The sequence below is a fragment of the Mirounga leonina genome, unplaced genomic scaffold (genome assembly GCF_011800145.1).
Source record: "Mirounga leonina isolate KUSES-001 unplaced genomic scaffold, KU_Mleo_1.0 Mir_152, whole genome shotgun sequence".
Taxonomy (NCBI): Eukaryota; Metazoa; Chordata; class Mammalia; order Carnivora; family Phocidae; genus Mirounga; species Mirounga leonina.
The window spans coordinates 20,093,893-20,109,502 of record NW_023270380.1 but is presented as its reverse complement, the minus strand read 5'-3'; the positions used below and the strand labels follow the sequence as shown (position 1 = coordinate 20,109,502).

General features: G+C 54.7%; 1 protein-coding gene across 1 annotated transcript in view; it reads right to left on the bottom strand.

Moving 5' to 3' along the window:
* Positions 1–2,209: 2,209 nt before the first annotated feature.
* The window catches only part of CNIH3 (cornichon family AMPA receptor auxiliary protein 3), a 232,413-nt gene continuing 219,012 nt past the window's right edge, over positions 2,210–15,610 (bottom strand). Inside the window, exon 4 of the mRNA XM_035008663.1 lies at positions 2,210–3,243. Within this exon, the coding sequence (XP_034864554.1) occupies positions 3,006–3,243 (238 nt within the window). The 3' untranslated portion in view covers positions 2,210–3,005. The remainder of the gene's footprint in view (positions 3,244–15,610) is intronic.

Genomic DNA, 15,610 nt, shown 5'->3' with positions numbered 1-15,610 from the left:
TCCCTGCCTCACTTCTGAGGACCTTTATGAGTGACTGCTCTGGTCCCCCAGATAACGCAGGGCGATCCCCCAACCTCAAGGCCAGCGGATTAGCAACCAGAATCCATGGCCGCGCCTGTAAAACAGCATGTCCACGGTTCCGGCCAAGGAGGTTGACATCTCTGGGAGGCCCTTATTCTGCCTCTAACGTGTCCCTTAGCTTCCTCTAGCCCCTGCCTCAGTCTCCTCTCCACACGCAGCCAAGGGACCCCATGAAGCCCTTTATCACACCACCTCACTCTGCTCAAAACCCTCCCAGGACCCCGCTGCCCCCCCTCCGCAATCCCGGCACCCTGAGCACCACGGAGATCCCCCCAAACCTGCAGTTCTGGCACCCCAAGCACCACAGAGGTCCCCTCCGCAGTCCCAGCACCCCGAGCACCACGGAGGTCCCCCCCCCTCAGTCCCAGCACCCCAAGCACCGCGGAGGTCCCCCCTCAGTCCCAGCACCCCGAGCACCACAGAGGTCCCCCCCTCAGTCCTGGCACCCCGAGCACCGCGGAGGTCCTCCCTACCCCGCAGTTCCGGCACCCCGAGCACTGCAGAGGTCCCCCCACCCCACAGTCCCGGCACCCCGAGCACTGCGGAGGTCCCCCCTCAGTCCCGGCACCCCGAGCACGACGGAGGTCCCCCCTACCCTGCAGTCCTGGCACCCCAAGCACCACAGAGGTCCCCCCACGCTGCAGTCCCGGCACCCCGAGCACCGCAGAGGTCCCCCCAAACCTGCAGCCCCAGCACACCGAGCACCGCGGAGGTCCCCCCAAACCTGCAGCCCCGGCACGCCGAACACCACGGAGGTCCCCCCCACCCTGCAGTCCCAGCACCCCGAGCACCGCGGAGGTCCCTGCCGCAGTCCTGGCACCCTGAGCACCGTGGAGGTCCCCCCCACCCCGCAGTCCCCGCACCCCGAGCACCTACTGTATCAACGGGAGTCGGACTACGCTTGCACGCTGGTGTTTTATTCACAATGTCTTCGTCCGTGCTCCCAGGGGACATTGGTCTTTGCTTTCTGTTATCTGTGTTTGATTATCTGTGTTTGGTATTGCTTTGTAGATAGATTATTGGAAGCTTTGCACCTTCTATAGCTCAGAGAAATATAAATAGCATAGACATCATTTCTGCCTTTAAAATTTGGAAAACAGGGCACCTGGGTGGCTCAGTTGTTAAGCATCTGCCTTGGGCTCAGGTCATAATCTCTGGGATCGAGCCCCGCATCGAGCTCCCTGCTCAGCGGGGAGCCTGCTTCTCCCTCTGCCCCTCCCCCTGTTCCTGTGCTCTCCCTCTCCCTCTCTCAAATAGATAAATAAAATCTTTAAAAAAAATAAATAAAATAAAATTTGGAAAACAATCCATGCCTTTTTACATTTTTAAATCTCAGTGAGCCTTCAGTTTAGCATAGCAAACAGTAAGGAGCCAGGTGAGGAATTCTCAGGGAGCAAGCTCTCAGAAATACATGTGGCTTGTTGTCATGCTCCAGGAATCTTCCCATTCTGCGTATCCATTTATTTTTGCCCAAATTCAACACACAGACTTTGACTACGGTGCTCCTTTCTAACCCCCATCCAGCCCAGTGTGGAGCCTGAGCGCCAAGGTGCTCCCACCCCGGGGCTGCCAGCTGGCTGGGTGTCCAGACGCCCCACACTGCCGATCAGATGCTGACCCCGCTCCCAGGGCCCTTCGCTCTGGCAAACCGTGGGCTCACTGAAGGCCTGGGTCACTTTCCAGGCTCTGGATTGGCCAGGAGACGCTTGGCCAGTCCTTCACAGCCCAGGACCCCAGGTGCGACCCCTGACGGGCCAGCATGGAATGAGGAGAAATGAGCCACAGTCCCCCACACACGTTAGGACAGCGTCTTAGTCAGGCTTGAACATTTATTCCTCACGTGTGGGGAGGCGGAGAATCCAAGGTCAAGGAGCCAGTATGGCTGGTTTCCTGGGAGGGCTCTCCTCCTGGCAACCCCCAGGTCTCCTGTTATAAGGGCACCAATCCCATCATGAGGACTCTCCTCTTGTGGCCTCATTAACCCTCACTATCTCGCAAAGGCCCCCACTCCTAATACCATCATGTTGGGGGGTTAAGTGAACTTGGGGGACACAATGTAGTCCATAGTAGATGAGTACTCTTTAGTCAGGAGGAGGTCATCTCCACTTCAGTCCTCCAGAAGAATCGACACAGAGACAACGCCTTTATTTTAATTAGAAGCTACTAACTTGAAATTGGCATCCTATTATTCTCCCTGACACCATCTTAGCCAATATTTATAAACTATCTCTGCAAGAAGGCCCAGCGATGTCTGCTTTCAGGAAGAGCCTGAATCCATTACAAGAGGGAGTCTCATATCAAGTCCCTAAACATGATCCCAGAACAGAATTTAGCCATTCACCGCGTGTCTTAGAAGAAGCCTTTGCTGCCCGGGGGAGGGACGGGAGCTGCTCCAGAACCCTCGATTGCCGCATCATCTGAGGATCCTTGCAGACTGGCTAACCCAATACTCGCCATCAGTCCTGGGCTTTCCTTGTGTTTCTGATGTCCCAAAACTCAGATAGAGTTAGTTATATACACGTGTCCACGCATCCCGCCGGCGTTTGCTAGAGGGTGAAGGGAAGCCTTCCAGTCTACTCCACACGCACCCCTGCAATCAAGGAGCAGCCTCAGTGGCGCCTGAGCCTCGCGCCAGGATGGACGGTCAGCACGGCACTCCCCGCTGGTGAGGGTGACCCGAGACTGCCCTATACTGTGCCTCAATATTGCCCCTCCTTTGACTTCTCAGGTCCATCAGAGAAGCGCTACATAGTAGAAGTGAGGGGCTAACGAAGGCCACACGACACCCTTAGCTTCACGAGATCACACCAGTGCAACCGCGAGCACCTGTAGGGTGTGCCAAGCCCAGTGGAGTGGGAGAAATGAGAGTAGCACAACAATCCGTTCAAGTATTTGGCGTGCCGGGTGCTGGAACCCGTGTGTCCTCAGAAGAGCAGCTTCTGGTGTTGTGACAGCCGGTCCCGGTCACACCCAGTTGTCGTGAGCGGCACAGGAGCAATGTTGACCAACACACATGTCCGCCTTCCTCCTGGCCCTCGTAGGGGCCCACACACCTGACCACGAGCCATGGCTAGAGGTGGTGCACAGGGCAGAAGCCAGGGGTGGCATCCGCTGTCAGCTGTCCAGAGCGTGAAGACCCAGACGGGGAGACCAAGCCAAGACCTACAAAGGAGCCCAGAGTCAGGGCGGAGACGCTGGAGCCGAAGGCGGGTCCCCCAGCTGCGTGGGAGGTTGTCCACAACAGAGCTGGGACAGCCGCCAGTCACCTCTCCAGGCCGCTGGTCGTGGCGGTGTTCCCATCAGGAAGCTGAAGGGTCAGGGCCCACAAGCAGGATGGGACCACAGTGGTTCTCGGAGGGGGGGTGCCTTAGGTCCAGCAGCATGGGCATCACCTGGGAACGTGGAGAAATGCAAATCTCGGCCCCCAGACCTGCCGAATGTGAAACGAAAGGTGGGCCCCAGCATCAGCAGAAAGGCACCGCAAAGCCCTCCTCCTCTACCTTGGCTCTGCCGTAAAACTACCTGGGCAGCCCACCCTAGGCCAGATGGGCAAAATCTTTGCAAAATCTTTGAGGGACGGGTTCGGGGTATCTGGCTGTCTTTTCAAAACTCCTCGGGTAATCCCAGTGCTGGAAAACCACCACCTCTAAAAACATTCCTGAGGAGAAGTCCTTTATGAACGGTCATAGTATGTCCTCACCGTTCCGTGGGCTGGAAACAGTGGACAGAGCGCGTGCTCCCGCCGTGCGGGCCCCCTTCTCCAGTTCCGCAGCCCTGAAAGCGGAGGGTTATCCCGAGAACCATTAGCCACACGAACTCGCCGCACTTAGGAAGCCTTTCTCCTCTCGGCTCTGCGGCTGGCTGACTCCTCAGCCGTCAGAGTAGGAACTGTAATCCTCAGAAGTGAGTTAGCACACGCTTTCCAGAAACCTGGGATCAACACAACACACGGGAAGGAAGCTGTGTGGGGGCGCAGGGGTGGCCTGCGAGGGACCCAGTGCGTTTCCCAAAGAAGCCGAGAGTAACAGGTCTGTTGTGCTCGCTGTAAGATGATCTGCGTACAAAGGAAACAGTCAACAAAACCAAAAGACAACTGACAGAATGGGAGAAGATATTTGCAAATGACATATCAGATAAAGGGCTAGTATCCAAAATCTATAAAGAACTCATCAAACTCAACACCCAAAGAACAAAGAATCCAATCAAGAAATGGGCAGAAGACATGAACAGACATTTTTCCAAAGAAGACATCCAAATGGCCAACAGACACATGAAAAAGTGCTCAATATCGCTCGGCATCAGGGAAATCCAAATCAAAACCTCAATGAGATACCACTTCACACCAGTCAGAATGGCTAAAATTAACAAGTCAGGAAACGACAGATGTTGGCGAGGATGTGGAGAAAGGGGAACCCTCCTACACTGTTGGTGGGAATGTAAGCTGGTGCAGCCACTCTGGAAAACTGTATGGAGGTTCCTCAAAAAGTTGAAAATAGAGCTACCATATGATCCAGCAATTGCACTACTGGGTATTTACCCCAAAGATACAAAAGTAGGGATCCGAAAGGGTACGTGCACCCCGATGTTTATAGCAGCAATGTCCACAATAGCCAAACTGTGGAAAGAGCCAAGATGTCCATCGACAGATGAATGGATAAAGAAGATGTGGTATATATATACAATGGAATATTATGCAGCCATCAAAAGGAATGAGATCTTGCCATTTGCAACGACGTGGATGGAACTGGAGGGTATTATGTTGAGTGAAATAAGTCAAATAGAGAAAGACATGTATCATATGACCTCACTGATATGAGGAGTTCTTAATCGCAGGAAACAAACTGAGGGTTGCTGGAGTGGAGGGTGGGGTGGGAGGGATGGGGTGACTGGGTGATAGACACTGGGGAGGGTATGTGCTCTGGTAAGCGCTGTGAATTGTGCAAGACTGTTGAATCTCAGATCTGTACCTCTGAAACAAATAATGCAGTATATGTTAAGAAAAAAAAAGAAGAAGAAGAAGAAGAAAATAGCAGGAGGGGAAGAATGAAGGGGGGAAATCGGAGGGGTAGACGAACCATGAGAGACGATGGACTCTGAAAAACAAACAGGGTTCTAGAGGGGAGGGGGGGAGGATGGGTTAGCCTGGTGATGGGTATTGAGGAGGGCACATTCTGTATGGAGCACTGGGTGTTATGCACAAACAATGGATCATGGAACACTACATCTAAAACTAATGATGTAATGTATGGGGATTAACATAAGAATAAAAAAAAAAAAGACGATCTGCGTACAGTCTCATTCAGGCCTTAAATCTTTATTGTCTGCTCAGCGTTCAACCTGTTTTCGTTTTTTTGTGCTTCTCTATTGAATTCCAACATTATGGTGCCCTCTCTGCTTTGCCCTCTTTTCTATGGAAACCTGGTTTGCTTCCTCCTGCTCTTCTCCTCGCCTTCATCCCTCACGTGGTCTGGGAAACGCTGTACAGATCTGATGTGACACATCCTCGGGGCTGTGCCTTGCTTGGGTTAAGACCATTGGAGATGACCTCCAGCCACCATCGCCATTATAACTGCATGCAATTATGGGCTAAGTGTGCTGCCCAACCCTAACCCTTCCATAATATCTTGATGCTTCTCATCATGTTCAGGGGCCGCTTAGTTCGGCCCTTCTTCTAAACTAATTAATCCACAGCAATGTGTGCTTAACAGTCTCTGAGTAATTACCAAGCTTGTCCAGTCCTGGCTAAGCTCAGCTCTGCTGGGGCAGTGGTGGGGTCCCGGGGCGGCGGCACCCACCCAAAGCCCTGTACCTGGCTCCTTCTGCCCCTGCTCCTTGCCAGCAGGTGAACGGTAAGCTTTCTGATCGCTTCTCTGCTTTTTTCAATGATGAGAGACGGGGAAGCAGAAATAAACTCCCGCTCCTACAGAACCAGTCTCTTTATGCTTCACGCTCCGCTGCAGGGCAGGGCAGCTGCAAGGAGGCCTGGGGGTGGGGACCCGGGGGACCCCAGCACAGCCAGAGCTCAGGTGCCAGGCCGGTGGGGAGAGGGGTCCCCGGAAGCCACAGCCCTTCCTGCTCCCATCAGTTAGCTCGCAGACCTGCCTGCACCCCTCCCTCCCTCCCCCAGCGCCCCGGCCCTGCCCCAGGCCCCACGGGGCAAGAAAAGCCTGTGCTTTGCGTCACAATCACCCTCGGGTGCACTCAGTTGACTCTTGGCTTTTCTCTTTAGTTCCTGCACTTCACTTCATCATGAACACACTGGAGGCAAAAGCAGCCGCCACCTCAAAGGATTGCTGGGCTGGCCTAGACTGCGTGCTCAGCAAACCGCGTGTGAGGAGGGAAGTGGCCACGGCTCCCTCCGCCTGTCCCTCGGGCACTGTGCGTGCCGCACAAGAGGGGGCGACACCTCTCCATCGATTTGGGAAGAGCACAATGGCCGTGCTTGGCCAAGGGGGAATGGAACTGACCACTCGGGGGTCAGACCTGCCCTTGGAGGGGGTGGAGGCCGGGAGGAGGGAGAATCCCCATCCACTCCGATCCACTGATCCGGGCCCGCCAGCCACAGCCGGAGCCCCGTGGGAGCAAGCCATAGTGGGGTGGCCCCCGGACCGCCACGGCCCATGACCCGCTGGAGACTTGTGCTTCCCGCCACTCTGATCCTGGGCATTTTAGGGTTAGAGGTCCAGGTTCAGGGTCGGGAGCATTCCCACCAGGCGACACACCGTGTCGGCAGGGGAGCTGAGCCTGACCAGCAGGAGGGGGGAGGGCTGCCATCCATGGCGGGGGCACGAGGAATCGGGGGCACGGGTCATCAGCTTTGCGCCTCTTGGCATCCCCCTGGCCAATTTTGGTCGTAAATGGATGTATTCAGCAACCTTGGCCAAGGGCCAATCATGTGGGATGAGGGCCCGAGTCCCACACCTTGATCGGCAGGGGGTCAGCAGAGGTGAGGGAGACGAAGAACATAGTCGTGGCCTCGAGATCAGTTACTGTGCTGGGCTGTAGTTTGCCCACCGACCTTTCTCGTACGGGCTTCTGGCCTCCTGGAGAAGCCGCTTCCAGAAACCGAATGAGGAAGCAGGTAGTTTGGTGGGCCCCCCCGTGCTGCCAGGACCCACTCTGGGGACTGAAGGACTTGTCCCCTCTGCTGACAGCCTTCTCTGGGGATTGTCCCAGACTGCACCTTGCTGTCCCCCAAGGCCACCCAAGGTCACCCAAGACAGACTGAACCCAGTGACCAGCACACAGAGAAGCAGAAAGACCCACATGGGGCCGAGGGGTCAGCCGAGGCCTTTGGAAGGATGGCACCACGTTTCCTCTGCCAGCCCTGCGTCTGTCCCCTCCTCTCCCCTCCCCGCCCACCACTGCGGCCCCCAGAGGAACTCCCTAAGAGACTTCCCACAACCGAACCCCCAGACTGTGCTTCCTGCCACGGAAACCCCTTTCAGTCTAGTAAGCCAAGTTCTCCAATCTACCCTTGTAGCTAAGACGGTGTCCTGCCTACGTCTACCTTACTCTTCACCTTGTTTCTGACCCAGAATCCGGACAGGGATTGGAGACGCTGTTTAATTGGACTGCTTCGAAATCCCAATAGCCGTTATTAGTAGGGTACCCTGTCCGGGGTACCAGAGTGTCACCGCCGCGTGGACCATCGTTTCCGACCGGGCGCCCTGCCGAGAGCCGGGGGCTCAGGGGAGCTGGGGCGGCCTCAACCACAGCACAGGAAGCTAATCTCAGGGCTCATCCCTCATAAGCAGCTCACTGCAGAGAGCCTTCCGGGCGAGGATCAGGCCAAGAAATACCTGACGCTCACGAGGGACAAGGTTTTGGTTTTTTTAGGATTTTATTTATTTATTTTGAGAGAGAGCGCACGCAAGCCGGGGGAGAGGGAGACGCAGAGGGGGAGAGAATCTAAGCTGACTCCACCGTGAATGCAGAGCCTGACACGGGGCTCGAGCTCATGACCCTGAGATCATGACCTGAGCTGAAACCCAGGTTGGACGTTTCACCGAGTCTGCCACCCAGGCACCCCAGGACAAGGTTTTAAAACGCTCCTGATCACCTCGCCGTCCTGGCCCGCTGTCCGCAGTGGGGTCTCGTGAAAACCGCACAGGCTGGGGACCAGAGTGATAGGGGCATGATTCACCAATGTCCCTAACGCCGTCCGCATGAGCCTGAACCGGCAACTTGACCCTGAGGGGCTTACCTTCCTTGTCTGTAAAACAGAGAAGAGCCTTCCAGAGCTGGTGGGAGGATTGAGATACCGGAGCCCCGAGCCCGGCCTTCCACACCTGATAGGCATTCGTGTTTCTCACAGAAAGGGTCGTTCAGCTTCTCAGCATGAGGAGTTATGGCCGGACCCTCCTGGCCGACTCATTTACCTCCCGCTGCTTCATTTCTAAATAGGGAGTCTATTTACACATGGGCAGAACAAGGGGTAAGCTTTTGGGCAGCGATATAGGGCAGGCAGTCACCTAATGAGCCTGGCTTATTTTTATCCACACTTCTGCATGTTGGACATCGCTATTTTAATGCAGGTCAGCCCTTCCGGTAAAAGGATGTTGCTGCTCCCCTGCAAAGGGTGAGTTATATAATTGCCACTTGGCCCCCAGGACACGAGGCCATCAGCTCCCGGAGAGAGGTGTCCAAGCACAGCCCGAGGACGTGAGAGATTGGGAGCCCCGAGGCCAGGGCCGGGCGTTGCCAGCGACAGGGACCTCCACTGGGACAGTGCCACCCGAGAAAGGGCGTCTCCTTGGTTCGGTTGCAGGTCTTGAGCTGCTTCCCCTAGGGTTGGCTGCTAGAAACCGGTGTCGGTCATTCAGGAGCAGGAAGGCTGGACACATGTGTCAAGGGGAGCAGGTAAGCCAGCGTCCGAGGCTCCAGTGGGAAGACGCAGGCCGCATCCAGCTTCGGTGCTATACCTCAGGCTCCTGCCAGCCACAGGAGCGGCTGGGCTGCCCACCGCTGACCCCCTGGGTCCCCACATCCCTGGACTCCGGCTCTGGAATCACTAGAGAATTGGCCCAGCTAACAGAAGGGGTGAGACAAGCAGGGGAGCCTCCTCGGGGGACTGGACCCCAGGAACGCTGAGCTGGCTCCTCGGCGAGGCTGCGGGGCCGAGGACCAGACCCAAGTGCTCTCTGGAAGGATGAGCCTCCCAGCCACCTGGCGAGCAGTCCTGCAGCTGCCCTCGCCCGAGCTCCTCTCAGGCACGCTGCCCAGCACGCGGACCCCGGCCCGAACCCAGCACGCAGGGGAGCTTGGAGGCCACGTCCCCCGAGTCCCCTCTTCCTTCTGCCCCTGGGGCTGCCTCTCCACCTCTGGCCACAGGAGCTGCTCTGGGGAACGAAGCCTACACAAATTTTCTTCACTGAAATCTGCTTCTGGATGGTTTGCTGGTTGGGGCTCGGCTGACTGCCCTGGGTGGAAGATATCCCCACATCAGAGAGAAGGGGGGCAAGCACGGGGCTGAGGCTCTCCGCACTACCCACCCTGCCCTCCACCCCCCGCCCCCTGCCCCGCGTCCATCGGTGTGAGCAGCCGGCGGCCCCCCGCACAACTGCGCAGGGCAACAGTAATCAGACATCCGCAGGGCTCTGGGAAGCAAGCAGGCGATACCATCTTCCACAACTGTAGAGGGGACAGAACGCCCGCCCAAGATTCACCCCAGTTCCAGGTGACCGCAGAGCACCTAACCCCACTTCAGTCCGTGTAGCTCCAGCCAAGCACCCCCTCCTCCAGAGACCCCTCCATAACCCCACCCCATTCCCAGGCCACTTCTTGCTCACAGATGCATCATTTCCTTTATCTATGCGTCTGCTTCCCTGAGCTGACTGAGGCTCTCCTGAGGCCCTTGAGGGCCAGGACTGTGCCATACCCTTCTTTCTGACCTGGGCCCATGCAGAAGCTGGCCCGCCATGGCACTGAGCTGGATTTCTAGGCTTTCCCAGGGACGGGCAGTCCTCCGGGGTCCTGAGAGGTGCACAGCCGAGGAGGCCATGGGGGCTGAAATGTAACCTGGAGCTGGCTTGTCATCAGCCCCAGGTGCCCTCACGGCGACTCCACCATCCAACCTGGGACTTGGCACCTTCACAGCCAGGCCCACAGGGCACAGCCCAGGTGCTTCCAGTCCAGCTCGCTTTAGGAGATCTAGTCGATAGGGGTCATCAACTGGGACGTGTCAGGGACTGGATGTGTCCCCCCGGATTCGTATGCTGAAACCGACCCCCAGCATGGTGGCGTTGGGGGGGGGGCCCGGGCAGTGGTCACAAGGGTGGGGTCCTGGGGACAGGGTTAGTGCCCTCGCAGGAGGCCCGAGAGAAGCTGCGGCTCGCTGCTCTCCACTCTCTGCCACATGAGGACACCACAAGGAGTCGGCGGACTGCGGCCGGGAGCCCTCCCAGGGCTCCGCGCACCACCGACACCCTGATCCCGGACTTCCAGCCCTGGATCTGTGAGAAGTAATGTGTGTAGTTGGTGAGCCCCTGTGTGCGGCGCGTTGTCAGACAGGAGGTAATCTGGATGCTGTCTGGGAAACCGAAGTCACCAGGAGTCACCAGGAGCACGGGGCCCTGATCCGTCCCATCCCCCCGACGGCACACATCTTGCTCCTTACACCATCCGAGACCAGAGCAACGGCCCCGTAGGCAGGCTTACACAGGCACCCCCACGTCCTTCCCGGTGAAACAGAACCAACATCACCACCAACAGAAATTATTTGTAGCTATTGTGATAGTTGCTGATGAAATGAGCTAAACCCACGTGTTCCTGGTAATTTGATTCCTCCTGCCAACCAGGGTGCTGCTATCTTCTGGACAACAGGATAAAACTCATTTCAGCCCCCCGTTTGGCTCACGGGCTCTGGAGCCAGACTCTGCGGCTGGGTCCCCAACTGACCGCCGTGCGACCTCCCTTCCCTGACCTGCTTCCCCACCTGCCAATAAGATGGGGACAGTGATGGCCTGTAGGATTACAATGAGGATTTCGCAAAATAATCCCAGTGAAGCACCGAGCACAGTGCCAAGCATGTAGAAATGCTTACATGTAATGAAACTATACCATTTTTTTAAAAGATTTATTTATTTATTTGGGAGAGAGGCAGAGAGCTGGGGAAGGGACACAGGGAGAGAGAGAATCTCAAGCAGACTCCTGACACAGGTCTCGATCCCACGACCCCAGAGATTATGACCTGAACCAAGACCAAGAGTCAGGCCTTTAACCGACTGTGCCACCCAGGTACCCCCAAACCGTTCCATTTTTAAAAATCATTCCTGTTTGAGATAAAATTATTCCAGAGAGATCTGGCCCTTTGAAAAGCTCAGAAAGTCAGTCTTGTTCGCTGTCAGAAATTGTGCCTGACACATCTTAGTGGATGAGTTTGCTTGCGTGAGCTTGGGGGGGGGGGCTCCCTGAGTGATGACTTCACCACACGTCCTCGTCCCGTGCCCAGGCCTGGTGTGCCACTCGGTTTCCAGCCACGACTGGACCCCTCTGACCAACCAGGTGGTCTCGGGCAGACCCCCCCCCCGGGGACTGAGGGTCACTGGGTCATCTTGGGGGCCACCACCCCTACAGGCAGGGTTGGAGGAGACACACCTGAGCCTGGACCAGGGTGACCCAAAGTCCTGGTTTGCCCGGGGCCCTCCCAGCGTCAGCACAGAAAGCCCGGCCACCCGCGGAGAATCCGGGTCCCCTCACGGACGGTGCCTGAGCAGAGCTGTTGGTCTCATCAGGGTGGGCAGCGGTCCAGAGCGCTGACCCCAAACCTGTTCATCATGACCTTTTGGTTTCCTCAGATGCCTTCAGAGGAATCAGCATCACCAGCCTCTCGCCGTGGAAGACCTTTGATGTACTTACAGAGCATTTTATTTCTTCCTTCAGTTTTCTGCAGATTGAATAACACCAGTCCCACAGGCTGTGGGCTTATGCCATGACCCCCGGTCGTCTCCACAATGGCCCCAGCCCCCGGGGTTTGGAGCCAGTGGGAGGACTGAAGGCTCCAGAAGTTGGGCCCTTCTCAGGGGCGAATCCTCATCTTTAGAACCTTCGGTGGGGGGGCGGTGCTGGAGGGTCAGGGCCCAGGAGAGTCCAGCCTGGCCTAGCGAGAAGCTCATCACAGCATCCAACTCAGCCCTGGACTCTCTGAGGGGCGTGGGGGGTGAGGTGCAAGGCAGAGAAATGTCTGATTTGGGGTGAAACCAGGTCAGAGTGGTGGGACTTGGCCCAGAGCACCTCCTTCTTACGTGCCCCACTTCCCCAGGCTCTTAGAATCAGCCCTCTGCAAACGCACCTGCCACGGGCAGAGCCCCATCCCCAACACCTCCCGAGAAGCCTCCCCAGACTCAAACCTCCTAATGGGCCCCTTGTATGAACGCCTGGTGCTCCCACAAAGATGTGCAATTCATCACTGTCTTGGCTCTAACCTCCAGTGATCATTTCTACATTTTGTCACGAGAGAAGCTTCTAGAATGTGTAGAACACAAAAGGATCCATAATAATAAATCCCATTATGGGGGAGGTGGTTCGGGGAATGACTGTCTTGTTATGTTTCTAGACTGTTTTGTGTTAATTTTATTTTTCCAGGGATATTTCAAGATCTTTTAGGAAGGAGAAGCTTGACTTACTTATCTTGCTTTCTGTTTTTTTTTTTCTTCTTTTTTTAAACCTTCACAGGATGTGTCAGGGTGCCAGGAGCTAAAAAGCCCTCAGTTACTATAGTCAGAGGATGAGGAATGGATTCTGCATAGGCCGCCACCCAGCATGACACCCCGCACGCCAAAGCTCAACGGTGTTTGTTGAATGAATGAGCACTCCCTGTCTCGGAAATGGATCCTGCTTATCCCCTATTTGCCAGCCTGGTGAATATGAATTTGCCAGAAACAGAAAACAACATAAAAAAGATGGAATAGGACAAAAATATACAAGAGTGGGATGAAGTGCTTGGTATTTAAGTGATTTCTCGACTTTTTACAGGGGATTCTGGCTCCTATCCTCTCTCCCTCACTGGCAAAAGGAGCTAGGCGTATATTTGAAAGGTCCTTCCTCTGGGATTCATACTGAGTCACCTTCCAAAACCCCCAGCTCCTTCAGTCGCAGAAAGGCAAGCTGCAAGACGGGAAATTCAACGTGAAGTGTCACATACATTTAAACACTGGTATCCGAGAGAAAATCTTCCATGGGACTTTCAACACTTCTAGCTGCTGTCTGCACACGCGGACTGAGGTTTATTTTACTAAGGGTGGCATTAGGCGAAGGCTTCAGCTTGACATAGTGATGGCTTCCTCTAGCAGACGTGCTGGTCAATTTGCCTGCCGTGCTAAATTTCCCCCCTCATTTAGGATGCTGTTCCCATGGCCTCCAAAGAACCAGCCCCTGAGCTAGAACACAAAAACCTAACACAGGGACCAGTGTGACTTCCCATGTAAAGAAACTCCAGCCAGGAAACCCTCAACATCACTTGGTCTGTGTCTTCATTTGTGAAGTAGGCATGTGATTTGGAATTAAATGTAATCACTTCTGCAAAGCACTTAACACAGGACATAGGCTAACGGCTCAGGAAGTGTGAGTCCTGGCAATCACGGTCACTGTAAATATATTACCGTAAAGTACATTGTCGTCATTGTTGCTGATGCAGGAGTGACAAGTCTGGGGGCTGGGGCCTGAGTTTCCGTGTGGGGCCGTGAACAGTAGATGGGGTGAACGAGATCACAGCTCCTGTCTTCCCAGCTCAGCTCCACTGGCTTCTTGCTCTCAGATGCTCATAAGGTTGAATCTGGTGCCCATAAGTCTTTGCCCACCATAGCCAGCCTCCCAGATGGCCTCGCTGCCACGCCCATGTGCAGTCCCCTCCACCGCTGAGCCAGGACCCGAAACACAATGGGCTTCTCTCTCTCCCCTGGGTCGTCTGGAGGAAGTGTGTCCATGACATGAGGGGAGGCCCACGTTGTGAGGAGCCGAGAACCAGAGCCCCCCACCCGGAAGCACTCAAGTCTTCTGATGATCTCAGCCCAAACCAACACACACACAACCTCAAGAGACATCCAAAGCCAGAAGGACCCAGCTAAGCCACCCCAGAGTCCTGGCCCTCAGAGAATGGATGTTTGTTGTTTAATGCAGCTAAGTTTGGGGTGATTTGTTATGTAGCAAGAGATAACTCATACATGTCTTTTTGCTTAAACCTGATTGAATGCATGTTTGGACTTGCAGTGCATGATCTCAGGCCAAGATCCTTAACTTTAAGAATGTTAGCTTAAGAAATAGAAACGCAAATAAAACTGTAAAAGTTGAAGTTTTCCATGCTCTTTTTCTGAGGTCTATAAAAGCTGCCCTAGTTTTAGGGCATATGACTCACCTATCTGTCTGTCATTTCCCATCCCACATTCATCCATCCATGCCTTAAGATTGGGGTTTTAAGATAGAATATACATAGATAAATAATACACAGTGGTGGGGGAAAGAATCCTTTTTCTTTCTAGAATTTCTTTTGGGAAGGTTTCCTCAGAAAGCTGTTTTTGTGGGCATCTGGGTGGCTCAGTTGGTTAGGCATCAGCCTTCTGCTCAGGTCATGATCCCAGAGTCCTGGGATTGAGCCCCACATCGGACTCCCCGCTCAGGGGGGAGTCTGTTTCTTCCTCTCCCTCTCCCCCTGCATGTGCTCTCTCTCTCAAATAAATAAAATCTTAAAGAAAAAAAAAAAAAGGAAAACTGTTTTTGACCAACTAACTTGTGGTAAAAGTTGAGCCTCCAGGACATGATTTATTCAATGTGAGACTGTAGAGTGTGTGTGTGTGTGTGTGTGTGTGTGTGTGTTGGGGCTGGGAGGGTTGCAAGTCACATTTATTTATGTATCTTCAGAAGAAACACAAGAAGAGGAAGAGGAAGGGAGAGGAGGGGGTGAAGGACAAAGGCTCCATGCTGTAGCTCTTCCCCTCGCTCTCCCTCATCTTATGCAATATTACTAAACTCATAAGTGAGGCATATGAATTAGAGAGGCAAAAACCACGATGGCACAATCCTCTGTGTTCACATCAATGCATTGGATTATGGACTGTCCAGGCACAGCAGCAGAGAGGAGGAGGAAAGGTTGGGAACACAGAGGAACTATGGGAGGGCTTTCAGAGTTTCACAGAGCTATAATATTGGGGGGTTGAAATACAGTTGAATCTCTGAGGGCTGCTGAAGACCCAAGGTACCTTGGATGGATGTGTGGATGGACGGATGGATGGATGGATGGATGGGTGGATGGATGGATAATAAATGGAGGATGGATGGAGGATGGATAAGGGGCGGATGGGTGGATGGATGGATGGATGGATGGATGGATGGATGGAGGGATGGATGGATGGATGGACAACTGATGGATGGGTGGGTGGATGGATGGACGGACGACGGATGGATGGGTGGATGGATGGATGGACGACGGATGGATGGGTGGATGGATGGATAGAGGATGAATGGAGGATGGATAGATGGAGGATGAATGGGGTATGGATGGATGGATGGGTGGATGGGTGGAGGATGAATGGAG